The sequence below is a fragment of the Taeniopygia guttata genome, chromosome 1A, assembly GCF_048771995.1.
Source record: "Taeniopygia guttata chromosome 1A, bTaeGut7.mat, whole genome shotgun sequence".
NCBI lineage: Eukaryota > Metazoa > Chordata > Aves > Passeriformes > Estrildidae > Taeniopygia > Taeniopygia guttata.
In genome coordinates this window covers 297,139-324,495 of record NC_133025.1, presented here as the reverse complement: position 1 = coordinate 324,495, position 27,357 = coordinate 297,139, and the positions used below count along the sequence as shown (strand labels likewise).

Below are 27,357 nucleotides of genomic sequence, written 5' to 3'. Positions count from 1 at the left end.
TTAACATGATGCTGGAACCTGAAACTACATTTAACACACTGCTTAAGAGAATTAATACAGCATAACTTTCTAACATTACACATACAATATTCAATGTAGCATTTCCGAAAAGCCACTCATAAAATACGCATTTTTCACAATGGGGGTCTCTGGAGCCCTGGGGACAGCCCGAGGGACAGCCCGGGGGGTACCGGGGGTACCGGGCCCCACACCCCGGTTTGTGGGGGATCTCTGGAGCCCTGGGGACAGCCCGGGGGTACCGGGGGGTACCGGGAGTACCGGGCCCCACGCCCCGGTTTTGGGGGGGGGGGGCACAAACCCTTCCCGCCGCGCCGGGTGCGCCGGACACATTTGACCGCTGCACCGCCGGAAACCCCGCGTTGGGCAGGGCGCGGGGGGGAGAGGGGTGGGACAAATCGTGGCGGGATGGAATGGAATAGGACGGAACGGGACGGGACGGAACGGGTTGGGGTGGGATGGGATGCGATGCGATGCGATGAGGTGGAAGAGGCGGAACGGGGCGGAGCGGGCAGCGGCGAGGGCGGCCGGCGGAAAGGAAGGACGCGGAACGGAAGGCGCAGGGGCGCGTTTCCGGGGGCCGGCCCGGCGCGGAGCGGCGATGGCGGCGGGCGGGCGGCGCTGAGGGACCGGCCATGGAGCGCGGGCCGGGCCGGCCCAGCCTGCAGCTCGTCCAGCAGGCCGTGCAGGCGCTCTACCACGACCCCGACCCCAGCGGCAAGGAGCGGGCGAGCTGCTGGCTGGGCGAGCTGCAGCGCTCGGTGAGAGCCGCGGGCGGCGGGTACCGGGCCCGGCTTGCGGGGAGGCCTCGGGCCCCATCCGGGTGGGGCGGGGCAGGGAACGGCGGCCCCTTGGCGGCCTCGGGGAGCCTCTGCCCCGCCGCCGCCGCTTCCCGCTGCTCTGCGGCTGCCCCATTCCTGGGAGCGCTGTGCAGAGGGACTGGGACAAGGCCTGCAGGGACAGGACACAGGGAATGGCTCCCACTGCCAGAGGGATGGATGGATGGGAGATTGGGAATGAGGAATTCCTGGTTGGGCTGGGATTGCCAGAGCAGCTGGGGCTGCCCCTGGATCCCTGGAATGCCCAAGGCCAGGCTGGACACTGGGGCTGGAGCAGCCTGGGGCAGTGGGAGGTGTCCCTGCCACGGCAGGGGTGGCACTGGAGGGGCTCTGAGGTCCCTTCCCACCCAAACTGTTCCCCGGTTCCATGATTAGCACCAGGAACAAGGGGCTGGGACGTTTGGCACAGTCCTGAGGTAGCTGGGAAGGAGGACTCAGCTCCCAGAGGGAAATTTCGGCTTCCGTGAGGGGATGGAGCCCTCAGGACACACCCGGGTTTGGGGTGTTAGTCGGTGTTCTGTGGCCTCCTGCTGGGGCTGCTCTGTCCCCCCTCCCTCAGGGGTGGATGTTTCCCCTCCCGGAGCTGGGCAGTTCCCGCTGTGCTCCCCCTTTCCCCAGGGACAAGATCGCTGCCCTGGGGCCGGGGAGGAGCTGTGTCCTGGCCCTGCCTGCTCTGGCTGACCCAGCTCCAGCCCCTTCCCGCTCCCTGGCCAGTATCACCACTCTTTGTTCCCACAAACTCGTGTTTTCCCATTTCCCCCCGGATTCCTGCAGTGCTGCAGCCCCAGTGCAGCTCCCATCAGAGTTCCCAAGGGAATGTCCACGGCTGGGTCTGGGGCTCTGCTGCTGCTCCCCCATTTCCCCAGGGCAGAACAGAGATCTCGAGGCAGCTGGAGGAGGGACATTCACGTTTCAGGGCTGGGTCCTGTCCCAGGCTCCCCTGAGCCTGGCTGAGAGCCCAGAATCCCTGTCCCAGGGATCCCCCTGTCTGGGGCTGCCTGGGCGGACCCCCAGGATTGCTGTTGGGTAAAGAGGTGTCCCAGGTCAGGCTGCCCCATCCCCTGCAGAGTTTGGGTTTTGGGGGCTGATCTGTATTCCCCAGTATCTGGGAGTCTGGGGTCTCTGCTGCAGTTCCTTGGGCTTTTTCCTGGGCTCTTTCTGATAGAATGGTACCAGTAATAACAGCAATAATAATAATAATAAAAACAGCAATAACAACATTGTTACTGACAGCTCAGCCCCGGGGCAGCAGCAGTCCTGCCTCTTCCTTTTGCTGGGTCATTCCCCCTGCTCCTGTGAGCTCTGAGCTGCTCCCAGAAGGAACCCCAGTTATTCCCGGGGTGTTCAGGCCCAGCCTGGCTCCATCCAGCTGGATGGAGTTACCCCAGCCCTGCACAGCTGGAGCTCCCTGGCGTGGGCTGGCACTGTTGGGATGCTCTGGGGGCACCCTGGTGGGACAGGAGTCACTGTGGCCCTGGTGGCCCTGGCTGGGTGCAGCTCTTTGTCCCTCAGTGTCCCCATGCCCTGGTCTGGATGGAGGCACTGGGTTTGACCCCCCAAGGGGTGTTTGCCTGGGTCCTGTTCTGTGCCCAGCCGTGTCCCTGCAGTGCCAGCTGTCACGGGCTGTTTGCTGCACCCCTGGGCTGTCCGTGCCCTGCTTGGCTCTGTCCCATTTGCCTCGGCTGGGACGAACTCTCAGGGCTTGGTTCCCGCTGGTGTTTGCCTTTCTGGGGTTGTAATCACAGAATCCTGGCATGGCTGGGTGGTCAGGGACCCCAAACCCCTCCAGTGCCCCCCTGCCATGGCAGGGACACCTCCCACTGTCCCAGGCTGCTCCAGCCCCAGTGTCCAGCCTGGCCTTGGGATCTTGTAGGGGCAGTTTGGGTGACTGGGAGCGGGGACAGGGAGATCCTGGGAGCAGAGAGATCCCGGGAACAGGGAGATCCTATTGGGAGCAGGGAGATCCCGGGAACATGCAGATCTGTGGCTGTGGGTGCAGTTTGGGTGACAGGGCGATGCCAGGGTCAGGGAGATCCTGGGAACCTGCAGATCCATGGCTGTGGGTGCAGTTTGGGTGACTGGTAGCAGGGACAGGGAGATCTCGGGATCAGGGAGATCCCGGGAACCCACAGATCCGTGGCTGTGGGTGCAGTTTGGGTGACAGGGCGATCCCAGGGTCAGGGAGATCCCGGGAACCCGCAGATCTGTGGCTGTGGGTGCAGTTTGGGTGACTGGGAGCAGCACTGCCCCAGCCCCATGGGCACAGCTGTGAGGAGCAGGTGAGCAGCACTGCCAGCGCTGAGCCGTGCCGTGCCCAGGTGTGCTGAGCAGCCTCACAGGGAGCAGAGGGCACACAGGTGCTCTGCATGAACACGGGGGGATAAAAGGGGGGTGAAGAACAACAAGGGCAGGTGCTTGCAGCCTTCTGAGGTGGTGTGCTGTCACCGTGTGAGTTGAAGCCTTCTAAAGTTGTATCTGTGGGATACATCCCATCGTGGGGATGAGAAAGCAACACCTGAAGCGGAGTTTGGGTGCCTGGGGCACTCTGTGGGGGTTCAGGTTTGGCACTGGGCACCCCAAACCTGAGGGAGATCCCTGCAGTTCCCATCCCTGGCATCTCGGGCAGGATGCAGGTTCAGGTTTGGCTCTGGAGGGCCCTGGGGGCTCAGGTGTGTCCCTCAGCTCCCCCAGCAGCCTCGTTCTGGCCTTTCCTGCTGGTTATTCCTGGGAAATGGGGCCGGACGTGGCAGAGCAGCTCCGAGCTTGCACAGCACCCGGGAGCTCGGCTGAAGGTGCAAGTTGACCTAAATCCCAGAATCTGCAGATCCTTCAGGCAGCCGTGTGCTGGGAGCTGTGTGAAGGCTGATTGCAGACTAGCTGGGGTTTCCCGAGGCAGAGGAGCTGTACCCAGCGTGGGATTGGCCTTGTCCCAGCTTTCCCAGCTTCATGGCTGGCGTTTCTCTGCATCCCTGGAGAATGTTCCATGTGGATCCACGGCTGCGATCTGAGTGTTGGAGCTTTGGTGTGCATTGAGGTTGGTTTGGGTTTTAGTGGGGGTTCAGGAAGTGCTTTCTGGGAAGGAAATCCTCTGGCTTTGTAGAATTCCTGAATGTGCCACGAGGAGTTTCAGGCATGGAAACAGCTTCTTTGGTGCTCACAGCCCATTAATAATTGTGCTCTTTGCTGAGTTGGGCTCCCAGACGGATTATCCACGTGCCCTGGGGTTGGTGGGTTTGGGAGATCTCCCATGTCTGCCACTGTGTCCATCCAAACCAGGAATTACCAGCCTGTTAATTGAGGGGAGAAGGAGTTTAGTGAGAGGGTTTGGTGGGATTCTGGCTGTTGTAGGTGTTGAGTTCAAATTCTTATCTATTCCCAGGGTGAGGATAAATAAATCCAGGGGGTGTTTATGACAGCAGTGGCTCCAGGTGTTTCTCACTCCCTGTTAGAGTTGTTCCAGGTGAGTTTTACACCAGGAGATGCTGACCGTGGAACAGCAGCTGGGAAAGGAGCAGCAGAGCCTGGAAACACAGAGGAGCTTCTCTGAAGGCTCTGGCAGGGCTCTCCTTGGCCAGGCCGTGGTCAGCCGTGGTGACGGACCTGCACTCCGTGGGGAAATGTGCCGTGTCCTGTGGGGAGCTCCCGCCTGGCTGTGGCAGGGATGGACCCACCGGCCCTGGGGGCTGAACCTGGGGGCACTGAGGAGCTGTGGGGATGTGGCACCTGGGGACAGGGGGACACGGGGCAGCGGTGGCCTCGGCAGCGCTGGGGAGCTGTGGGGCCGTGTGGGCTGCGGGGGTTTCCAGCTCAGAGGAGTCTGTGGAAAGGAGGAAGGGAGAGGGGAGTGTGTGGGGTGCTGAGGGCCCAGCCTCCCAGCTTGTCTGGGCCCTTTGGGTTCTGTGGTTGGCTCCAGCTGCATTCCAGGCTCCAGTGGCCGTGGAAGGAGCTCCTAGCAGAAATTCTGGGAGAGGGATCAGGAACTAGGCCTTGTGCTATTGCCAGCTATAACATTTTCCTTTTCCATGTGCAAGAGACTGGGTTTTCCTGGGAATCAGCCTGGATCATGCTGATCCTGCCTGGTGTTGCCCTCTTGTTCCCCTCTGTGATGCTGGAGAGCCCTGGGAGCCCTGGCTCAGGATTTGGGTCTGGAGCACTGGTGGGGTGGAGCCCCTGGGCAGGCTGTCCTGCCTGGGGCGGGATTTGGAAAGGGAGTTATTTTGTCTTCCAGGCTGGAACGCAGCTGGAAGCGAGGCTGGGCAGGTGGTGGTTTGTAGCAGAGAGCTGTTTGGCTGTTGGAATGACTGGCCAAGGGTTCTGATGGAATTGCCTTCATTAGTGAGGCTGGAATGAGGACCAGAGCTGGGTTTTAGGGATGCAGAGGTTTTATTTCATTCTGGATTGAGCTCAGGGAAGTCCTGTGGCCCAAAGGCTGTCAGAGACAAGAGCTGTGAAGCTCATGGAATTGATTCAAGTTTTGTTCCCAGGTTTCCACATCAGCTGGATTTGGGATTTTTAACCATGCTGGCCAGGGAGGTTTGGAGTTCCCATCCCTGGAGGTGTCCAGGGAAGGACTAGACTCAGTGCTGTGGGCTGGGGACAGGGTGGGGACAGGGCACAGGTTGGACTTGATGGTCTTGAAGGTTTTTCCCACCCTCAGTGACTCTGGGATTCATTGACTCTGTTCCCATGCCCCAGCCCAGCCAGGGGGCTCTGGAGTCTGTCTGGTGTTTCCCTGCTCACCAGTGCCCCAGTCCCACACTTGGGACCAAGCCTTTGGGTTCAGACCCGCCTGGCACGGGCTGGAGCTGCCCCGAGGCCGGGCAGGCTCCTGCCTGGCTCTCCTCCATGTTCTGCTCTGGAGTCCCGGTGCGGGCCTTCAGATGGGCCTGGTGTCCTCAGTCCTGGAATTCCATATGGTGGTTGTAGTCTGGGGAGACCTTTACCCAAGCCCCTCTGCCACCTGTGCCCTGCTGGGCTCTCTCCGGGTTTGTTTCCATGTGAGACTCCGCTAGCCCAGAGAAGCTCTGGCTGCCCTTTCCTGCAGGGTGGGGTGTCGGATCCCCGTGGGATCTCTGTGGGATCTCTGTGGGGTCTCTGCCCGTGTCAGGTCTGTCACGGAGCTGCTCTGTCCCTGCAGCTCCTCGGTGTCCCAGTGCCAGCCTGGGATGGCAGCACGGTGTGGGCTCTGCAGCCGGGGGTGTTCAGGGAGTCATGGAATGGCTGGGTGGGAAGGGACCCCAGAGCCCCTCCAGTGCCACCCTGCCATGGCAGGGACACCTCCCACTGTCCCAGGCTGCTCCAGCCCCAGTGTCCAGCCTGGCCTTGGGCATTCCAGGGATCCAGGGGCAGCCCCAGCTGCTCTGGCAATCCCAGCCCAGCCAGGAATTCCTCATTCCCAATCTCCCATCCATCCCTCTGGCAGTGGGAGCCATTCCCTGTGTCCTGTCCCTCCATCCTTGTCCCCAGCCCCTCTGCAGCTCTCCTGGAGCCCCTCCAGGCCCTGCCAGGGGCTCTGAGCTCTCTCTGGATCCTTCTCCTCTCCAGGTGAGCTCCCCCAGCTCTCCCAGCCTGGCTCCCTGGGATCTGAGGGGCTCCAGCCCTGGGGCAGCTCCAGGGCCTCTCTGGACTCGCTCTGGCAGGACAGGGCTGTTTCCATTGGGGAATTTGGACTGTCTGCAGCACCCTGACCCCCCTGCCCTGGCCACTGACCACACCGTGGCTTTCCCACAGGTCCATGCTTGGGAGATCTCGGACCAGCTGCTGCAGATCCACCAGGATGTGGAGTCTTGCTACTTCGCGGCGCAGACCATGAAGATGAAGATCCAAACCTCATTCTATGAACTCCCCACGGATTCCCACGCCTCACTCCGGGACTCTTTGCTGTCCCACATCCAGAACTTGAAGGACCTGTCCCCAGTCATTGTCACACAGGTTGGTGATGGCAGAGGAGGGATGGAGCTGCTCCCTCTGTGTCCTGCTCCTGGCAGTCACTCTGGGACCGCTCTCCCTGGGCTGGGAAACAGGGAAGGCTGATCCCTGCTCTTGGCCTGGCACAAGATTATTTTCCCTCCTTCATCACTTGGTTCCTTTAGTTACATCCATTACTTTGTCCTCGTTTGCTGTTTGGAGAGGAGCAGCAGGGGTTGCCCCTGTTCTCTGCCGTGGAAACCAAACCTAGCAGTGCCCTGGGTGTTCGGGGGATTTCTCTGCATGCTTCATTCCCATTATCCATATGTTCCTGTGGCACTGGGGAGCCTGACACCCCCAGGCTGAGCCCGTGTGCTCCTGCAGCCCCTGAGTGTTGTGGCAGGGAACGTCAGCCCCCGGGGCAGCCCCACGGTGGGGATCGTGCACAGACAGGGATGGGGAGATGGATCCCGGAGCTCCCTGCCTGTGGGCCACGTTGGGAACGATTCCCCAGTTACCTGCTGGCAGGGATGTTGGGGTGGATTCAGAGCTGCCTGCCAGCCCTATTTCCCGGGCACATGGCAGCACTCCCCACACTGATCCCTGTGTTCTCCATTCCCTTCCAGCTCGCTTTGGCAATAGCTGACCTCGCCCTGCAGATGGCTTCGTGGAAGGGCTGTGTGCAGACCCTGGTGGAGAAGTGAGTGCCTGTTCCTGCCTCTGGCCTGGGGATTGTTCCCTGGGCTGTGCCAGGCGGCTGTGGTGCAGGAAAGGGAAGTTTTTCTCTCATGATGGCTGATTTCAGCTGCCCTGGGTGGTGGCAGGAGGGGCTGTCTGCCATGCACGCTTCCCTGCTCACAGCCCAGCACTCAGCGCTTTTCCTCATCCCTGTTTTGTTAGGGACAATCCCTCTTCCCTCAGCTGTGTCTGTGCTGTGGAATGGAGCAGTGGGGCTGGAGCCAGCCAGTGGGGTGTCCCCAGATGTCCCCACGGGATGCCACATGCTGCTGCACAGTGACAGCAGCAGCCCCTGGGGCTGCCACCACCCTGAGGTGGCCCTGTGTCCGTTGGCAGCAGGAGGGGATGGGATTTGTGCGGGCAGTGGCACCTGGACTGCCTGAGCTCATGGGCTGGGAATGCTGCTGTGTGTGAGGTCTGGGCTGAGCCATCCTGGAGGCTCTGTGTGAGGTCTGGGCTGAGCCATCCTGGAGGCTCTGTTGGAGTTCTGGGCTGAGCCATCCTGGAGGCTCTGTTGGAGATCTGGCTGACCCATCCTGGAGGCTCCTCTCAGCAGGGCTGTGGCTGGACCCTGCCTGTCCTTGAGGCAGGACTGTTGCCGAGTCCGTGGAATGGAATCGTGGGTGCTTGGGGTGGGAAGGGACCTTAGAGGCCTGCGGTGGCCCAGGGTGCCCTGCAGCCCTGGCGGTGTGTTCCCCAGTGCCGAGGTGTCCCCTGTCCCTCCTGGCAGGTACAGCAATGACGTGACGTCGCTGCCCTTCCTGCTGGAGATCCTGACGGTGCTGCCCGAGGAGGTGCACAGCCGCTCGCTGCGCATCGGGGCCAACCGCCGCACCGAGATCATCGAGGACCTGGCCTACTACTCCAGCACCGTGGTGTCCCTGCTGGTGAGCAGCCTCCAGCTGCAGCTGCCTCTGCCCCACGGCGCCCAGCCCGCCCAGGGGAGCCTGGCATCATTTGGGGTGGAAAAGCCCCAGAGCCCACGTGTCCACTCATCCCCCAGCACTGCCAAGGTCACCACTGACCTGTCCCTGAGTGCCACACTCACGTGGCTTTGAAATCCCTCCAGGGATGGGGACTCCACCCGTGCCCTGGGCAGCTGTGCCAGGGGTGGACAGCCCTTTCCAGGAAGGAATTTTTCCAGTATCCAACCTGAGCCTCCCCTGGCACAACTCGAGGCTGCTTCCCCTTATCCTGTGTCAGGAGATGGAGCTGAGCTGTGTCCTCTGCCCAGCAGCTCAGGTGCTGCCGGAGAAGCCTGTTCCCCATTCCATGTTTGTCCCAGCAGAGTTCCCTGCCAGTGCCACTGCAGCTGTCGGGGCAGCCCAGCTCCACCTGTCCCTGGGATGGGTTGAGCAAGTCCTTGCTCACTCTGAAATTCCTTCACCTTCCTCCAGTCCTTGTCCAGGGCCACCCTGCCCAGCCAGCCCCAGCTTTTCCAGGGACGCTGTGAGATCCTGGCTGGTGTATCAGGAGTCCCCCCCATCATTCCTGGGACCCCTGGGATATCCCAGCTGGCACATCAGGAAACCCCCACCCTGGGCTGTCCCCTCCAGCCATGTCCAGCCCCAGCTTTTCCCGGCATCCCTGGGAGATCCTGACTGACGTGCTGGGGACACAGGCAGTGTCACCTCTCTCAGAGCTGAGGGGGGATCACCAGGGGCTGGCCCTGTCCCTGCCCATTCCTGCTCCCTCTGCACCTGCCTGAAGCTTTCCTGAGCTTTCCCTGCTGGTGCCAGCATGAGCATTTCCACCAGCTACCTGAAGAACCAAAGCTGTATTTTCTGTGTAGGACTGAAATGCCAAATTCCCCTCTTCAGTTACAAAATGAGGGGTTAGAGCAGCATTCCAGGGACTGTGATGAGGTCCCACATTCTGCCTTTAGGACTGAAGTGTCAAGTCAGGAGAGAAGATCTCTGGAAGCTCTTGTGCAAGGATTCCTGGGCCAGTCCAGGGGTTCTGGGATCTTTCTCCATGTCCTGCCTGCCCACCTCTTCCCCCTTTGCCTGTGCCAGTTGAGGCTGGGGCTCTGGGCAGGGCTCTGCTGGCACTGGGCCACAGCTGGAGCACTGGTCAGCACTGGGAATGAGCTGCTGCCATCCCACATCCTGGCACATCCTGGCTTGGACACCGGGGTGGCATGTTTGGAATGTCCATTGGGCCAGGTCTGGCTCTCAGCACCAGCTTCTCTCTGCAGAGGTGGTTTTTGGGGAGAAGGGTTAAACTGGGATTTGTCAGGTGTGAACCTCTCTGATGGCTGTGCTCTGCTGGGCTGACCCAGGATCCTGCAGGAGTGGGAGAGAGGGAGGGAGGTGCTCCAGCTGCTGCTGTGGGCTCTGTTCCTCCCACTCACCAACTCCAGGGCCTTGGGAGCAGCCTGCCTCTGGAATGTTCTGATGTGGACTCCAGAGGATGTTACTGGTTATTTCTCATGGATCACCGCTGGAGTCAGATCCTGACTGGCTCTTCCATGTCCCCGCAGGTGACGTGTGTGGAGAAAGCAGGCAATGAGGAGAAAATGCTCATCAAAATCTTCCGGTGCCTGGGCAGCTGGTTCAACCTGGGTGTCCTGGACAGCACCTTCATGGCCAACAGCAAGCTGCTGTCCCTGCTCTTCGAGGTGCTGGTGAGTGTTTCCCAGGAGGTGGGGGGTTCTGGGGTGGGGGCCCTGGGGAATCCCTGCAGGACTGAGGCGTGGGGCAGGGGGTTCATCCCTGCTGTGTAATGCAGGGACTCTTGGTTCCCTCTGGGCTACATCAGCTCCACAGAGCAGGCAGTCCCTCTGCTGGGAAGGGCAGGCAGGGAAGTGCTGCTGCCCACAAGGTGCCAGGTGAGGTTTGTCCCACCCGGGGGTGCCAGGTGAGGTTTGTCATCCTCTTGGCTGGGTATAGGAAGCCTCTGTTGGGACACGGAGGTGTTGAGGTTATTTTGGTTTCTTCCCAGATTGTCAGTAAAGCAGTATTCCTTTTCTGGCCCTTTGTCCTTGGGAGATCCCCTCCTGGAGGTGTTGGGGTGTTTGTGCAGCTGAGTGTGGGAGAGCTGGAGGTGTGGAGAGTCCTGTGCCACGGAGCCAGGGCAAGCAGGGAGTGGAGCCAGCGCGAGGAATTCCTGGAGAATGGAGGTTTCTGCTGCAGAGATTGTCCCTCCTCCCTCTCTCCCATGGGATCCCTCATTTCCATTATTCAGTCAATGACATATGCAGATGAGGGCTTCCAAGGAAAGATATCCATGCAGGATCCTGAATATCCATGTGGGATCCTGCTTCAAGTGGAGCTGTAGCAGGAGCTGCTCCCAGGACAGGCTGTGGGGCTCAGCAGCCTGTTTAGTGTTTCATGGCATTTCAGGTGGGGTGTTTTTCCTTCCTCCCCTTCTCTTCAGTGGCACCAGGAATTGTTCCCCAAATCTGTTGAGACCTCATTCAGTAGGACTCAGAGTCTGCTTTGTTTCCTCCCTGTTTCTCTCTCCTGATTCTCTGTATGTCTGTTTCCTTCCCTGTAGATCCCCCTGACTCAGTCACCACCCATGGAATTCACTGACCCCCACAGCCATCCCTAGTCTATATTACACACATCCTTGTGGAAACCTCATCTCCATCCCCACCAAGGACTCCCCAGCTCCCACCTCTCCTCCCAGTGGGAGTGATGACTCTCTGTCCAGCCAGGTGATGAGCAGCGTGGTGATTTCCTTCCTTCCAAGCTGCTCTGGCTTCCAGCTGGCGTTTTCCCTCCTGTGTTTGCCAGGGAATTTGCCAGGGTCCCTTGGGGATGGGTCAGTCTGACCTGGAGTATCCAGGGAAGCAGGTTACAAGGCTGGTGGGGGGTAGTGGGGGCTGTGGCTGTGCAGGACCTCTACAAAGTGTTTCCACAGAATTCTTTGGGTTGGAATAGATCTCCAAGATCAAATCCAACCACTGCAGGAACAAGAACAAAAACCTGGTGGTTTCATTACTGTCTGATTGCATGATATAACTGGGGCAGCGGAGGGCAGCTCCCATCTCTGCTCTGGTGACCAGTGGCAGGACCCAGGGAACGGCTAGAGCTGTGCCAGGGCAGGGTCAGGCTGGAAAGCAGGAAAGGTTCTTCCCCAGAAGGTGCTGGGCACTGCCCAGGCTGCTCAGGGAATGGGCACGGCCCTGAGGCTGCTGGAGCTCCCCTCCCTGGGATGCCCAGGCTGGGATTGTTGGGGTGTCTGTGCAGGGCCAGGAGCTGGATCTGTGATCCCTGTGGGGCCCTCCCAGCTCCGGAGATTCCACAATTCTTTGGTAATTCCTGGGCTTTTGTGCCTTGCAGCAACAGGACAAGACCTCGTCCAACCTGCACGAGGCTGCGTCGGACTGCGTGTGCTCGGCCCTCTATGCCATCGAGAACGTGGAGACCAACCTGCCCCTGGCCCTGCAGCTCTTCCAGGGCGTGCTCACCCTCGAGAGTGCCTATCACATGGCTGTGGCACGGGAGGACCTGGACAAGTGAGGGACAGGGACCTGTGCTGTGGCCGGGAGGGATGGGCAGGACAGCGCCGACCCAGCTGGTGCCATGTCCCTCCAAACGGAGATACCAGTGCTGGGGCACCAGCAGTGCTGGGGGCACTGGGGCTGGGCAGTGCCCGTCCCTGTGCTGGACACTCGTGGGGTCACGCCCAGATCCTGGGGGCAGCTTTAGGCCTCTCAGTGCAGGAGAGACCTGGAGGGGCCAGGGGCTGGGCTGGGCTGGAACCGTGCCCTCACTGGGCTTTTGGAGAAGTTTGAGATCAGTATTTCAGCAGATTTACTTATTGGAGCCCAGTGTTTGCACCCACTTCCCCTGCTGAAGTGTCTCCCAGCCGCTGGCAAAGCAGAAGTTGGCGTTTCTTGCCCCGGCCGAGGCTCTGGGCACATTTTGGCCCAGCCCTGCCCTGCTTTACCCTGGGGCAAAGCCCGCGAGGCTGATCCAGCCCTTGTCCCTTCTCAGGGTGCTCAACTACTGCCGTGTGTTCACCGAGCTGTGCGAGACCTTCCTGGACAAGATCGTGTGCACGCCGGGCCAGGGCCTGGGCGACCTGCGCACGCTGGAGCTGCTGCTCATCTGCGCGGGGCACCCGCAGTACGAGGTGAGCGGCCCCGGGGCGGGAGGAGCCTTCCCTGCTGCTGCCTCTGGAGCTCTGACACCCCTGTCAGTGCTTTCCCACATGTCAAAGTCCAGCTCACTGGGGATTTGTGGTTCCTGGGAATTTTGCCCTGCGAGTGACTGAAATGCTGGTTCACATCAAAGCTCCTGCCTTAGGAGCAAAACTTGTCATTGTTTTGGCTTCTTTTAATCCTTTATTTAATTCTTGATCCTTTTATTCTTCCCAAACCTTTATTTAAGTGCCAGTAGCTGGTCCCTGCCTGTGTTCAGTGGATGGAAGCTGCTGCCTGGCTGGTTTGCCATGGGAGGTGCAGGGCAGCTGTGCTCCAGCTGGCCCCATGCACTCCCTGGGGTCCCAGGGACCCTTCTCCTCCCTTCCCAGGTCCGTTTAGCTCAGTTTTCCTTGGCCACAGCCTCATCCCGTGCCATCAGTACTGAGGGGGACACGGAGCTCTGCAGCTGCTCCTGACTAAATCCGCAGTCATGGTTTTTGTGCGATAACCACGCACTAAATAAAAGAGCCCACCACAAAGGGGCTGCACCCACTGCCAGCCCCAGCTGCTCCCAGAGCCCCAGGCCCCACTCTGGGGTGGTTTTGGCCAGAGAGGCTTTGGCTGCCAAGGGCTGGGGCAGCTCTTCAGTGTCACTGCGGGGTCCCGAGCCCTTTGTTTACTGACAGGCAGAGAAGTCTGTGGATCTGGGGCAGCTGGTCCCTGTGGCACTGCTGTGTGACACCATGACACACATCTGTGGTGCTGCCACCCAGGGCCAGGGTTTGGCTTCTCCATCGAGACCACTTACAGAGTGGGGGGAAAAACATTCTATGTTCTGCTGTTCTGTAACAAAATGCTGCATTTTTCTTCCCAAACAGGTGGTAGAAATTTCCTTTAACTTCTGGTACAGACTGGGGGAGCACCTGTACAAGACGGACGATGCTGTGATCCACAGCATCTTCAAAGCCTACATCCAGCGCCTGCTGCACGCGCTGGCCCGGCACTGCCAGCTCGACTCTGACCACGTAAGCTCCCTGTGGGACAGCTGGCCAGGGGACGTGTGTGTGTGTGTCCCTGTGGAACAGCTGTGCCTGTGGGGGCACTGGGATATGTGTGTGTGTCCCCTTGGAGAGCTGTGTTGTCCCTGCTTGAGGCAGTTTTGTTGGGATAACGATGACATGGCTCACTAGCCACAGCTGGTATCGTCTTCCATGCAGTCTGGGGTGGTTTATTGTCCCCTTGCTTCCCATCCCTTCCTTCCCTTGGAGATGGGGGAATGGAGATGGAGCACAGTGTGTGCTCAGGCTGGTCATGTTTTCCTTGGGACGATTCTCCAGTCCTCCGGCAGCCTAGCCTGTGACAGGAGGGCAGGATCTGGATCTCCTTAAAACAGAATCACTGGCGTTGCCCTGGCTGAGTGGGAACCTGAGCTGCCCTTGTGCTCTCCCTCCTCTCCCTCAGGAAGGTGTCCCGGAGGAGACCGATGACTTCGGGGAGTTCCGGATGCGTGTCTCGGACCTGGTGAAAGACCTGATCTTCCTGGTGGGCTCAGTGGAGTGCTTTGCTCAGGTGGGTTTGTGGGAGTGCAGGGAGGTGCCGGCAAATGCCAGGGGAGGTCACCGAGCCCTGGTGGCCTTTGGGACTGGAGGAGGTCACAGACATCTCGTGCATGAGGAAGAGTGTGGTGGGAGCTGCTCTGGGAGGGCAGGAGGTGTGGGAGCAGCAGGAGGTTTCTCACATTTTGGGGAAAGCCACTGTGGTCCCACAATGTCAGGGTGGCCTGTGGCATGTGGGGCTTGTGGGCCCACGGCTGGGGTGGGAGTTTGGGGATGGGAGGGGTCAGGAACAGGGCCTTGGGGCGGGGGTTGGTGATGGGGGTCGGTGGCCCCTCGGTGACCGTCCCCTCCTGCAGCTCTACGCGACGCTCAAGGACGGGAACCCGCCCTGGGAGGTGACAGAAGCTGTGCTCTTCATCATGGCCTCCATCGCCAAGAGCGTCGACCAGTGAGTCCTGCCTGCAGCCAGCGGGGCTGGGGGCCAGGGCTGCCTCTGTGTGACACAGATACCACAAATATCCCCAAATAATCCCAAGGACCTTCCCTGGATCCCTGGCAGTGCCCAGGCCAGGCTGGACACTGGGGCTTGGAACAACCTGGGACTGTGGGAGGTGTCCCTGCCATGGCAGGGGTGGCACTGGAGGGGCTCTGAGTCTGTTCACACCCAAACCATTCACTGGGGATCCTTCCACATCCAGGTGGAGTTTTCCTAGGTATCCTTAGGGAAGGTTAAGTCACTGGAAGTGTTTCCTCCTATGTTAGTGGCAGTGGAAGCATGGACAGGTGATACCCAGGGTGCTGAGCCCACAGCAAGTCCTGTGCACTGCCAGCAGTGGGACAACCCAGCTGACCTTCCCTGGGCTTGGAGTGCTGTCCCTCCCACCCCTGGGACACTGGGATCCCCATCCCTCTCTGCCCTGGGAGGCTGTGATTGCTGTCACTCCTTTTCCCAAGGAGGCTGGTAACACCATCCCTCCCTTCCTTCTGAGGCTGGGAATCCTATCCCCCTGCTCTCCAGGCACCTGGAGGAGTCACCTCAGCCCTTCACATCAGCAGCTCGTGGTATCTGTGTTGAGGCTGCTCCTGCTCGCTTTTCCAATGTCTTGTTCCCGGGGGCGCTGGCTGGAAGCACTGGGAACTCCAGCCCAGGATTGCCCCATCACACCCTCCTACAGCAGAGCAGGCAGTTCCCAAATAATGAACCCCCTGGTTCTCGTGTCCCCCAGCAGTGCTGGGCTCTCCCTGGAGGCGTTTGGTGTCCCTGTCTGTTCCTACAGCAGAGGAGGCAGTTCCCAAATAATGAACCCTGTGGTTCTCGTGTCCCCCAGCAGTGCTGGGCTCTCCCTGGAGGTGTTTGGTGTCCCTGCCTGTTCCTACAGCAGAGGAGGCAGTTCCCAAATAATGAACCCCCTTGTTCTCATGTCCCCCAGCAGTGCTGGGCTCTCCCTGGAGGTGTTTGGTGTCCCTGTCTGTTCCTACAGCAGAGGAGGCAGTTCCCAAATAATGAACCCCCTGGTTCTCGTGTCCCCCAGCAGTGCTGGGCTCTCCCTGGAGGTGTTGGGTGTCCCGGTCTGTTCCTACAGCAGAGCAGGCAGTTCCCAAATAATGAACCCTGTGGTTCTCGTGTCCCCCAGCGGTGCTGGGCTCTCCCTGGAGGTGTTTGGTGTCCCTGTCTGTTCCTACAGCAGAGGAGGCAGTTCCCAAATAATGAACCCTGTGGTTCTCATGTCCCCCAGCAGTGCTGGGCTCTCCCTGGAGGTGTTTGGTGTCCCTGCCTGTTCCCTGCTGCGGCACTGGTGTCCGTGGGGCTGAGCCCCATGCTCGCAGGGCTTGTCCCGGGGTGCTCCAAGTGACGTTGCACGTTTGGAGTCCTGCCTGGCGGTGGGTCCCTCCCAGCCCGCCCCGGGCGCTGAGCCGCGGCTGTCCCGCAGGGAGAACAACCCGACGCTGGTGGAGGTGCTGGAGGGCGTGGTGCGGCTGCCCGAGTCGGTGCACACGGCCGTGCGCTACACCAGCATCGAGCTGGTGGGCGAGATGAGCGAGGTGGTGGACAGGAACCCGCAATTCCTGGGTGAGTCCCGCTGCCCCGCGGCCCCGCCGCGCCCGCCGCCCCCTGACCCAGCCCTGTCTCTGCAGATCCCGTGCTGGGCTACCTGATGAAGGGGCTCTGTGACCGGCGCCTGGCGTCGGCCGCGGCCAAGGCCATCCACAACATCTGCTCCGTGTGCCGGGACCACATGGCCCAGCACTTCTCGGGGCTGCTGGAGATCGCCCGCGCCCTCGACTCCTTCGCGCTGTCGCCCGAGGCCGCCGTGGGGCTGCTCAAGGGTGGGTCTCTGTGGGGTCTGGGGGTTATCTGTGGGGTCTGCCAGGGTGTCCAGGGAAACTGCTGGGGTATCCATGGGAGTTGCTCCCCACCCAGGGTGCTGAGCCCCATCCTCACGGCGTTTGTCCTGGTGGGCCCCAAGTCCCATTCCACATGCAGAGCATCCTCAGGACTTCCCTTGGGGCTGGAGGCAGAAATAAATCCTAGATTGGTACCTGTCCCCATCCCTGGGACAGAGCTCAGGGAGTGTCCTGGGCTGGATATGTAGGAAGAACATGTGGGAAGTGCTGAGAGCCAGACTGGCGGTGGGTCTCTGCTCCATCCAAACTCTGGGAACCACCTGCTGGACACCAAGGGTGGAGATTTGGGAGTATTGGTCATTTTAGAGAGTTTGGGCTCGAGAACAGAGATTTTTAACTTGGAGCGTTGGTGTCTCACTGGACTGTTAGGCACCATGAGCCTCCTCAACCACAGCTGGTTTTGGGGATGTGCCTTAAAGATTTCCAATGAATTCCAGTGCTGCTGGAGCTTTTACCCCAGAGCCAGGGAGCCTTCCCTGCAGTTGTGTGCTGCCATGGCAGACAAACTCTCCTTGTTCCACCACATGCCCCAGCACCGGCCGAGCTGCTCCTCTCCCTTAGAACAAGCCAGGGATTCCCGAGCCACCACAGCCAGATCCTGGCTGTGTCAGAGCTGGGAGTGAGCTGCTGCCCGTGGGAGTGGGAGCAGCTCAACACTCCTCGTGTTCCATGGCTGGGAGCCCCAAAGCACCTTCCCTGGAGCTTCCCGGGATCTCACGGTGCTGCTGCACTGGGACAGGGGCACTGGGGACACGCAGTGGGCCCAGAGGTGCCTGTGGCATGCGTTGGCCTGTCCTGTCCCTCACACCAGCATCACTCCCTGCTGGGACTGGAGCTTTCAGTGTCTGGTTCAGCTGCAGGGAACTCTCCCAGGCCCCGCCCCTGTCCCTTCCAGCCGGGAATGTCACTGCCTGCCCCCCTGCCGTGCTGCATCCCTGCTCCTGAGCTTGTGTGTCCTTGCAGGGACGGCGCTGGTGCTGGCCCGGCTGCCCCTGGAGAAGATCTCGGAGTGCCTGAGCGAGCTCTGCGCCGTGCAGGTGCTGGCGCTCAAGAAGGTGCGTCTGGATGGGGGGACAGCAGCTGGGAGGGGACAGTGGGGACCCTGGCCAGGCCCCAGCCCTGCTGCAGCAGCTGTCCTCAGAGCCAGAGGTGTATCCTAGAGAAATGGAATTGCTTGGCTTGGAGAAGCCCCTGTTGTCCAGCTGTTCCCCAGCACTCCCATGGCCACCATTGCCCATGTCCCCAAGTGCCACATCCACATGGCTTTTAACTCCCTGCAGGGATGGGGACTCCACCGTGCCCTGGGCAGCAGTGCCAGTGCCAGGAATAATTTCCCCAGTATCCAACCTGACCCTCCCTGGCTCATCTTGAGGCTGTTCCCTCTCATCCTGTCACTTGTCCCATGGGGGGCACCCACCCAGGAGGTGTCCAGGACCAAGCCCTTCCCCAAGTCCCACCTGAGGAGGTGCAGAGGTGCTGTTGGTGGGGTCAGTGTCCAGGCAGTGTCTTCCCAGGGCCTCCTGTGCTCCTGAAATCTGGTCCTTTTCCCTCGTTTTCCAGCTGCTCTCCCAGGAGCCAAGCAACGGCCTCTCCTCAGACCCTACAGTGCCCCTGGATCGACTCGCTGTCATTTTCAGGTGAGGAAGGAGCTGGGGCACTGCTGCTCCCCCAGAGCCTGACTCTGCACCGCCTCCTTCTCCCCAGCCTTTGGGGAATGGGCTGGAATCTCTGCTTCCCCAGGTTCCAGCTCCTGAGGTGCCCCCGAGCCAGTTCCTGGCCCACTTCCCACAGCTCCAACCCTTTTCCTTGGCTTTAATCCCAAACTTCCCTTAACCCTTGGCTGTTCCACAGACACACCAATCCCATTGTCGAGAACGGCCAGGTCCACCCGTGCCAAAAAGTGATTCAGGAGGTGCGTGGGAGAGGGCTGGGATTTGGGGAGAGGGTTCTGGTGGGGCGTTTTGGGGTGGGAGTTTCCAGGTATGGGGGTACCTGTGGTGTTGTACGGAGTCCCGGTCCTTGGCTGCCAGCAGATCCATGTGTCTGCCCAGGGCTGCACGGGAGGGGAGCTGTGGGCACCCTCCTGTCCCTCGTGGAAGCAGGGATTGGGGTGTGGAGGGGGAGATTTGAGGCTTCAGCCCTCTGGAAGAGGTCTTGGCTCTGGGAATGTCCCAGGTGTTTGGATTCCCTGCCCATGTCCCGTTTGCCACGCTGCACTGGAGGGGATAAGCTACCCCGGGTCCTGCAGACAGCTTTTCTCCCCCATCCGCCATCCCTCGCTGGGATCTGGGTGTTGTGGGACGGGAGGGGCGGGCGGTGTCCCGGCTCAGGTGTGACCCTGCCCTGCCCTGCCCAGATCTGGCCGGTGCTGTCGGAGACCCTGAACAAGCACAGTGCCGACAACCGGATCGTGGAGCGCTGCTGCCGCTGCCTGCGCTTCGCCGTGCGCTGCGTGGGCAAGGGCTCGGCCGCGCTGCTGCAGCCCCTCGTCACCCAGGTGCGCCGGGCTCGGGGGGTCGCTCGGGGCACGGGGAAGTGCTGCAGGGAATCCCGGCAGTCCTGGGAATTCCAGCACAAACCCGCAGGGAGGAGGGAGGCTTTGGAAGAGTTGGGGGATGCCGGGTAGCGTATCCCCGGGTATGTGTGTGTGATCTGGGAGGTGTGTGAAACCTGCGTGGTGCAGCTCCCTGGGGAGGTAACCCAGCCTGAGGGAAGGGTCCCTGAATCCCAGGGCTGGGCGTTCCCTGCCCCGCCTGGCTCCCGCCAGGCTCCAAGGGGAAGCTTCCATGGAGAAGCGCTGCTGCTCCCGGGACCTGAGCGAGTCCGCTGGGATGTCCCTGCCCACGGGCTGTGGGGTCAGGGCAGGCCTGGCGGTGCCTGTGCAGCGTTCCTGTCTCCCCAGATGGTGAATGTGTACCGGGAACACCAGCACTCCTGTTTCCTCTACCTGGGCAGCATCCTGGTGGATGAGTACGGCATGGAGGAGGGCTGCCGGCAGGGCCTGCTCGACATGCTGCAGGTGGGGCCCGCCTGCCCTCATCACAGCATCATCAGGGTGGAAAATCCCTCAGACCACATCGAGTTCAGCCGTCCCCCGGTGCTGCTGAGGCCACCACTGACCCCGTCCCCAAGTGCCACATCCACACAGCTTTTCAGTCCCTCAGGGTGGGGACTGCACCCCTGTCCTGGGCAGCCGTGCCAGGGCTGGACAGCCCTTTCCAGGAGCAATTTTCCCTAATATTCAGTCTATATAGGATCTCAAACTGGTTTGGGTGAGAAGGGACCCTGAAGCCCGTCCATGGGCAGGGACACCTTTCACTATCCCAGGTTGTCCCCAGCCCCCTGCAGCCTGTCCTTGGACACTTCCAGGGATGGGGCAGCCCTAGCCTGTTCCATGCAGGGAGGGGCAGCTTGAGGAGTGATCCCAGGTAGTTGCTGACGGATCCCTGTTCTCCCCAGGCTCTCTGCATCCCCACCTTCCAGCTCCTCGAGCAGCCCAATGGCCTCCAGAACCACCCGGACACCGTGGATGACCTCTTCCGCCTGGCAGCCAGGTGCCACCTCCTCCCACAGGACCCCCGGCCCCTCTCCCCTCGTGGAGGGTCCCGGAGGGGCCCTGTGGGAGCAGCGGAGAGGGGAGAGGCAGGGCCTGCCCTGACGCCCGTCTGTGTCCCCGGGCAGGTTTATCCAGCGCAGCCCCATCACCCTCCTGCGCAGCCAGGTGATGATCCCCATCCTGCAGTGGGCCATCGCCGCCACCACCCTGGACCACCGGGACGCCAACTGCAGCGTCATGAAATTCCTGCGGGATCTGATCCACACCGGGGTGGCCAACGATGTGAGTGACGCGTGGGGACTTTCCTCGGGAGGCTCTTCCTCCGTGGGGATGGAATCCTGGGGTGGGTGGGTGGGAAGGGACCTCAAAGCCCCTCCCGTTCCACCCCCTGCCACGGCAGGGACACCTCCCACTGTCCCAGGCTGCTCCAAACCCTGTCAGCCCCATCATCCTCATCTGCCCTGTCCTGTTGTCCCCACAAGCCACCCTGGTTTCTCCACCGCTGCTGGCAGAGAAGCTCTGGCAGTTGCCTGCAGAGTGAGGAGCTTATCCCTGTCCCCAGGACCAGCGTGTCCCTGTCCCCAGGTCCTGCCCACCCCCTTCTCCTTCCTCCCGCAGCACGAGGAGGACTTTGAGGTGCGGAAGGAGCTCATCAACCAGGTGATGACCCAGCTGGGGCAGCAGCTCGTGAACCAGCTCCTGCAGACGTGCTGCTTCTGCCTCCCGCCCTACACCCTGCCCGACGTCGCCGAGGTGCTCTGGGAGATCATGCAGATCGACCGCCCGGTGAGGGGAGGGACAGCACGGGGCCCTGGGGGCTGGGACCACCACCGAGGCAGGGCCCGGGAGCCAAGCTGGGCTCCACATTCCGAGTTCCTCCCTCTCCCTGGCGCAGACGTTCTGCCGCTGGCTGGAGAGCTCGCTGAAGGGGTTGCCAAAGGAAACCACGGGTGGAGCCATCCAGGTGACACACAAACAGCTCACCGACTTCCACAAGCAGGTCACCAGGTGAGTGGCACCGGGCTCTGCAGCTGGCACCAGCTCCCTCCCTCGGGCTGGCCTGCAGCAGCCCCAGCCCAGCCCTGCCTGTGCTGCCCGTCCTGCCGGGATGTGCCCTCTGCCTGCATGGCACACGGAGCCCTCGGGGCCACGCGGCGCCTTCGCCGTCGCCCAACGGGTTTTTCTGCCCGGCCCGATCCCTGCGGAGCTGCCGGCCCTTCCGAGCCACCTCCTCATCCCCGTGAGTCACTGGTTCAAGCTGCCGGGCCCTGCCCGGGCCTGTCCCTTCCCAGGGCCACCAGCTGCTTTGGGAATGTCGGCTCCCTCTGCCTGGCTCCATCTCGTCCAAATCCCAGAGGCCAAGTGCCCGCGGGCAGCTGGTTCCTTCTGCCAAGCCACCACCGTGGTGGCACACGGATTCCTCCAGGGACAGTCCCGGGGGTGCCAACCTCGTTCTGCCCCGATGATTGTCCCTTCATCTCTCCCAACCCCTTGGAGCCGAGCTGCCACGCTCCCAGCTGCCACCCCTTGGCAGGCCACCTTCTCTGGGTCCCAAAGGTCCCCGTGGGGTCACCCCTTGTCTTGCAGTGCTGAGGAATGTAAACAAGTCTGCTGGGCTCTGAGGGACTTCACCCGCCTGTTCCGATAGCTCCGGCTCCACGTGGCACCTGTCTCCCAGGTAAGGGCCTGCCTCGGGTCCCCCCGCCCCGCAGCACCTCGGGACCGAGGGCTGAAGCTCCCTCCTCCTCCCAGGAATGTCTTTAAGGAGCAGACAGGAAGCAGCAACCCAAGAATGTGTCCCACAATCAGCCGAGGGCTCTCGCCCGCTCCAGCGCGTCCCAGAGTCCGGAGCCACGGGAGGAGGCCCGGGGGTCCCGGCGGCCCCGAGCAACAGCCCGAGGGCAGCACCTCCCACCCGACTGCAACCCACCAGGCACCGGAGCCTCACGGGCCCACTCGGACTCGCCCGGCAGCAACAGAAGTAGAAAAACTTTCTGTGAAACGGAGACAAAAAAAGAAGGAAAAGAAACAAACAAAAAACAAACAATACAAATTGTTATGGAAGATGGGGGGTCAGTCTGGGGGTCCTGGGGCGCTGCCCCCCTGAGCCCACCGTGGCCTGCCTGGTGCCGACTCCCAGAGACGACACAGGCGGGACGGACTCTGCAAATAGAGATTTATATTTTATTTTGTTCTGCTTTTTTTTGTTTGTTTTCTTGTTTGATTGTTTTCTTTTTTTTTTTTTTTCCCTTTTTCAGGGTTTTCTTTGGTTTGATTTTGGGGTAGGAGGCGGTGGCTTGAGTGCAGGCAGGGCGGGTGGGCGCATGCGGTTCCCTCCGGGGGTGTGTAGCCATCTCGAGAACAATAAAAAACAACAAAAAACTGAAAAAATAACTTAAAACCTCCTGAGGTCCCTCTGGTTCTTCTCTCAGGGCTGGGGCTGCTTTGTGCCCCCCCAGCGTTGGGTACCCCCATCCCTGGGGGGCTCCAGGTCCAAGGTGGCCCCAGCCCCTGTTTTTTTGCTTTTCGCCCCAAAATGCCGGGGGGATGATCCTTGGGCAGTGCAGGAGGGTGCGGGGTCCCTTCCCCTGGGAGCTGCTGGTCCCTGGCAGCTCCGGGGCGATGGGGACCGGGCTGGGGACAGGGCCGAGGGTGCGGAGGGGCACGGAGTGCCTCACCCCACCCCGGCCGGCAGTGCCAGCGCGGGGTGTCAGCGGGGCAGGGGCCCGGGGGGCAGCGCCCAGGGCCCCGCGGAGGGGCCGGGCGGGGGCTGCGCCGGCGGCAGCCGCTGCTGGCTCTGCCAGAGCTGGTGCAGCTCCTTGAACTGCTCCACCATCCTGTCCTTGAGGTCGGGGTGCGAGATCTGCAGCGGGATGCTGTCGGCCGACCAGGAGAGCTCTCCGGAGAACATCTCCAGCAGCAGCCGCGCCGCCACCGGCACCACCTGCGGGAGCCGCGGGGTGTCACCGGGACAGGGACACCTCCCGGGGCATCACCGGGACCGGGACACCTCCCGGGGCACGGAGCCCGCCCGGGGCCCCGCGACAGCCGCGGGTCGCGACCCTCACCTGCACCGTGATCAGCTTCTTCTCCTTGGGCTTCTGGTCCGGCCACTCCTCACCGAAGCAGAGGAAGATCTCAAAGGGGGGCGGCGTGGGGCTCTGCCCCTTCTGGAACTGGATCAGGCCTGCGGGACCGATGCCGAGCTGAGGGACAGGATGGGGCCTCACTCCTGCCTGAGCCACCACCGCCCCACGGAGGGCAACCCCGAGAGGCAGCTGGTGACCCCATCCCAGCTCTGTCCCCCCGTTCCACCCGGTGCCTGTGTGCCACCGGGTGTCTCCCCATCCTACCTGGTGTCCCCATCACACCTCTGTCCTCCTCATGTCACCATGTGCCCGGTGTGCCCCCACCCTGGCTGACCTCTCCATCCCAACCCACTGCCCTCAGGGGACACAGGGCCACCCCCTTCCCCTCTGACCGTTGAGGAAGCCCTCGAGGCTGAAGAGCTTGGTCCTTTTCTCCCTCTGGATGGGGTTGGGGCCGGGCCGGGGAGCGGCACAGGGCCCTGTCCAGAAGACCTTGCACTGGCAGAGCCGGAGGGCGAAGAGGTCCTGGCCCTGGAGCTCCAGGATGAGCCCTCGGTCCAGCACGTCCAGCAGCTGGTGGGTGTAGAAGCGCTGCTTCTCGTTGGGGATGGCGTCGGGAGCAGGGAAGGGCACCTGCTCCAGCGTCAGGGGCCCGAAGAGCTCCTCCTGCTCCTGCGTGGGCTCCAGGCTGCTGTGGAACAGCCGGCAGCCGTGGGGGTTGCTGACGGTCAGGGCGCTCACCTGGCGGCCCCGGTACTGGAACTTCAGCTCCAGGTCAGTCACTGCCGGGGGGCCACGGGGTCAGCGGGGCCAGGGAGTCCCTGGGCTGCTCCAGCCAGCCACCCTCATCCATCCCACGGCCACTCGTGCCCACAGCCACCCCAATCCAGCCACCCTCATCCATCCCACGGCCACTCATGCCCACAGCCACCCCAATCCGGCCACCCTCATCCATCCCACGGCCACTCGTGCCCACAGCCACCCCAATCCAGCCACCTTCATCCATCCCACAGCCACTCCGTGCCCACGGCCACCCCAATCCAGCCACTCTCATCCATCCCACGGCCACTCGTGCCCATGGCCACCCCAATCCAGCCACCCTCATCCATCCCACGGCCACTCCGTGCCCACGGCCACCCCAATCCAGCCACCTTCATCCATCCCACGGCCACTCTGTGTCCACAGCCACCCCAATCCGGCCACCCCGTGGCCACCCTTCACCCAGCGACCCAGTGGCCGCTCCCATCCATCCCATGGCCACCCCACACCCATCGTCACCTCTGTCCCACCACCCCGTGGCCACCACCTGGCCTGGCCGCACCCATGAGCACCCCCCCAGCGCCCATGCCCCCTGCCCTGCTCACGTGGCAGCATGTGCGGGCTGACCAGCAGGTCGGGGACCAGGTGCTCTGTCGGTGCCACCGGGCAGGCGGACGAGGGCCCTGGGGGGCCCAGGGGGGGCCCCATCTCGGCAACAGCCCCGGGGAGCAGCTCGGGGGCCCCGTGGGTGCCCCCTGCCTCCCCCTGGAGCAGTGCCGGGGGGGGAGGCCCGAAGGGCCCCCCCGGGGGGCAGTGGTTGGCAAAGGGGGGAGCCTCCTCCTTGGGCCAGGGGTAGGGGGGCAGCAGGTCCCCCCCGTGCTTCGTGTCTGGAGCAGAGGGGGGGGTCAGAGGGGGGTCAGAGGGTGCACCCCAGCCCCTCTGACACCCCGACCCGCCCTGAGCCCCCCACTCACCATCGATGCTCAGGGATGTCATCTTGTGGAGCTGCAGGGCAGAGTGGGCATTACAGGGGCACCCCTGGTCCTCTGAGGTGCCCCCGGTTTGGGGATCCCCCCAGCCCAAGCCCCCCCAGATACCTGGCTGACGTCTTCCTCCCCACTGCAGCCATAGTTATCCTCGTCCCCCCCATCTGCAAGGGAGAGAGTGGCTGGGAAACGCAGAGGGAACTGGGGGGTGCTGGGGGGATATTGAGGGGTTCTGGGGACTCATGGGGCACTGAGGCTTCACAGGGGGCTCCCTGGTGGGGGGCCGGGCCTCTGGGGGCGCTGGGTCCTTGTGGGGTGCAGGGGGCTGCTGGCGGGCTGGGTCCTCATGGGGTGCTGGGGTTTGTGGGTGCGGGGGACTTGTGGGATGTCAGGTCTTTGTGGGGCGCTGGGACTTTGGGGGCTGCTCAGAGGGCTCCCCAGAGCCCCCCGTACCTGCGCCCCCGGGGGTTTCCTCGCAGAGCTCGTACACGCGGAAGGGCTGGGCCGGGGAGCCGCGGGGCCCGTCCAGCAGCAGCCGGAACTCGCGGCTCTTGTTGAGGGCGCAGCGCAGCGTGGCCTTCCAGCGCGGCGGGTCCGGCGGGTCCCCGGCCCGGAACCGGCCCGTCTCCTGCGCCCACGCCTGCGGGGCGGTCAGCGCCCCCGCCTGCGTGCCCTGCCATCCCATCCTCCCCACCTGCCATGTCCCCCTTGCCACCCCACACACCGTGTTCCCCCATTATCCTTGTCACCCCCTCCTGTGGCCCTCGTCACCCATCACCCTGTCACCCCTGTCCCTTGTCCTCCTATCCCCACTGTCCCCCATATCCCCACTGTCACCCATATCCCAACTGTCACCCATCCCATGTCCCCACTGTCACCCATATCCCCACTGTCACCCATCCCATGTCCCCACTGTCACCCCATCACCCTGTCACCCCTGTCCCTTGTCCTCCATATCCCCACTGTCACCCATCCCATATCGACACTGTCACCCGTCCCATGTCCCCACTGTCACCCCACTGCCCTGTCCCCCCCGTTCCGTTTCTCCTGTCCCCCTACTGTCCCCACTCCGTGTCCCCTTGTCACCCCTGACACATCCCACGTCCCGCTGTCCCCCCCGCCCCGTGTCCCCGGTGTCACCTTGAAGATGGTGTCGTGGTCCTGGGGCCCCGGGGGGTTCCTGGTGGCGTGTCCCCAGGGGATGACGAAGCGGCGGTGCTCGGGGTCGAGCCAGTGCAGCCCCGGGAAGCGGCGGCTGCTCACCTGGGCCACCAGCCAGGGCTTGAGGCGCACCCGGCGCGGGGGCTCCATGGCCTGGGGACACCGGCGGGCACGGCGTGACCCCGCGGGCCGCCCCCGCGCCCGAAAGAGGAACCGGGGCCCGCACGGCCCCTCTGGGGCAGCCCCGGTTCCGCTTTCGGGGCCGGGAGGGTGCGTGAGGCCCCCCCGAGCCCTGTCCCCCCGTGGGTGTCCGGGGGCATCACCCACGCCCCGAAAGCAGAAGCTGCGGTGGCTTCAGGGAAAGAAAAGAGGAGCTGAGAAGGGGCGGGACAGGCGGGACAGGCGGGACAGAGGGGACAGTGGGACACAGGGATGTGCGATGTGAGGGGGACCGGGGGACACGGGGGACAAGGGGAGGACACGGAGTGGATAAAGGGAGTACACAGCGGACAGGGAGCACGAGGGATGAGGGACACATGTAGCGACACGGGGGGACACTGAGGACACGAGGACGTGGAGGAGGGACATGGGAAACGTACGGGAGACGGGATATGGAGAAGGGAGGAGGGACACAGGGGTGACATGAGGAGACGGGGGATGTGGGATGGGGAGGACGGTCATGGGATGGGGGGGGACACAGAGACAGGGAGTGGCACACGCAGGATGGGGGACACACGAAGTCCCGACCGCGGTCCTTGCGCAGTCACAGAAGCCCCGCGAGGGGAGACCCCGCCCGCTCCCCTCGAGCCGGGGGTCCCCGCCCGTTCCCTCGTGGGGCAGCGCCCACGCGTGTCCCACGGACGGGCCCGGCCGCGGCCACCGCGCCTGGGCACGGCGTGTCCGGGGCTGCCGTTCCCCCCCACGGACGGGGCACTGTCCCCGCGTGTCCCCGCGGTTTTTCCCGACCATCGCAGCATCGCGCCGCCGGGGCGCCCACTGCCGCGGCCCCCTCCCCACGGGGACCCCCCCGCGGACCCCCCGCGCCCATCGGGAGCGGCCCCGGGTCTCACCTGCGCTCGGGGCCGGTACCGGGGCCGCCGCCCGGAGCTTCCGCACGCGGGGCCGGGCGTGGGCGTGGGGCGAGACCGGCCGGGACCGCCCCGGGACGTGGGGCGTGGACCGGGACTCCCCGTGTCCCCACAGAACCCCCCGCCCCGTGTCACCCCTCTCGTGTCCCTGCGGGCTCC

At 62.7% G+C, this 27,357-nt stretch overlaps 2 protein-coding genes across 2 annotated transcripts; one reads left to right on the top strand and one right to left on the bottom strand.

Annotated features, from left to right (window-relative positions):
* The first annotated feature begins 571 nt into the window (after positions 1–571).
* TNPO3 (transportin 3) lies at positions 572–22,302 on the top strand. The gene is made up of 23 exons (XM_030261660.4): positions 572–779; positions 6,588–6,788; positions 7,391–7,464; positions 8,233–8,389; positions 9,985–10,128; positions 11,792–11,967; positions 12,449–12,587; positions 13,476–13,622; positions 14,059–14,166; positions 14,510–14,601; positions 16,085–16,224; positions 16,290–16,481; positions 17,523–17,614; positions 18,120–18,196; positions 18,411–18,471; positions 18,916–19,056; positions 19,462–19,578; positions 20,019–20,113; positions 20,241–20,397; positions 20,734–20,901; positions 21,011–21,123; positions 21,703–21,793; positions 21,868–22,302. The coding sequence occupies exons 1-22, from the start codon at positions 654–656 to the stop codon at positions 21,761–21,763; spliced, it is 2,778 nt and encodes a 925-aa protein (XP_030117520.1). The 5' UTR covers positions 572–653; the 3' UTR covers positions 21,764–21,793; positions 21,868–22,302.
* On the bottom strand, positions 22,286–27,357 carry IRF5 (interferon regulatory factor 5). The gene is made up of 9 exons (XM_030261672.4): positions 27,181–27,357; positions 26,090–26,263; positions 25,403–25,589; positions 25,061–25,113; positions 24,938–24,968; positions 24,569–24,850; positions 23,597–23,986; positions 23,184–23,302; positions 22,286–23,059 (listed from the first exon to the last, which is right to left on the bottom strand). Exons 2-9 carry the CDS (start codon positions 26,258–26,260, stop codon positions 22,826–22,828), a joined length of 1,467 nt encoding a protein of 488 aa, XP_030117532.4. The 5' UTR covers positions 26,261–26,263; positions 27,181–27,357; the 3' UTR covers positions 22,286–22,825.

Excerpts from the sequence above, each read along its gene's own strand:
- TNPO3 (XM_030261660.4), top strand. The coding sequence starts at position 654 with ATGGAGCGCGGGCCGGGCCGGCCCAGCCTGCAGCTCGTCCAGCAGGCC. Across the intron at positions 10,129-11,791 it reads CCCTGCTCTTCGAGGTGCTG|CAACAGGACAAGACCTCGTC; the intron begins GTGAGTGTTTCC and ends TGTGCCTTGCAG. Across the intron at positions 14,167-14,509 it reads CAGTGGAGTGCTTTGCTCAG|CTCTACGCGACGCTCAAGGA; the intron begins GTGGGTTTGTGG and ends CCCCTCCTGCAG.
- IRF5 (XM_030261672.4), bottom strand. The coding sequence starts at position 26,260 with ATGGAGCCCCCGCGCCGGGTGCGCCTCAAGCCCTGGCTGGTGGCCCAG. Across the intron at positions 25,114-25,402 it reads GGAAACCCCCGGGGGCGCAG|ATGGGGGGGACGAGGATAAC; the intron begins GTACGGGGGGCT and ends TCTCCCTTGCAG. Across the intron at positions 23,987-24,568 it reads CAGCCCGCACATGCTGCCAC|TGACTGACCTGGAGCTGAAG; the intron begins GTGAGCAGGGCA and ends GCCCCCCGGCAG.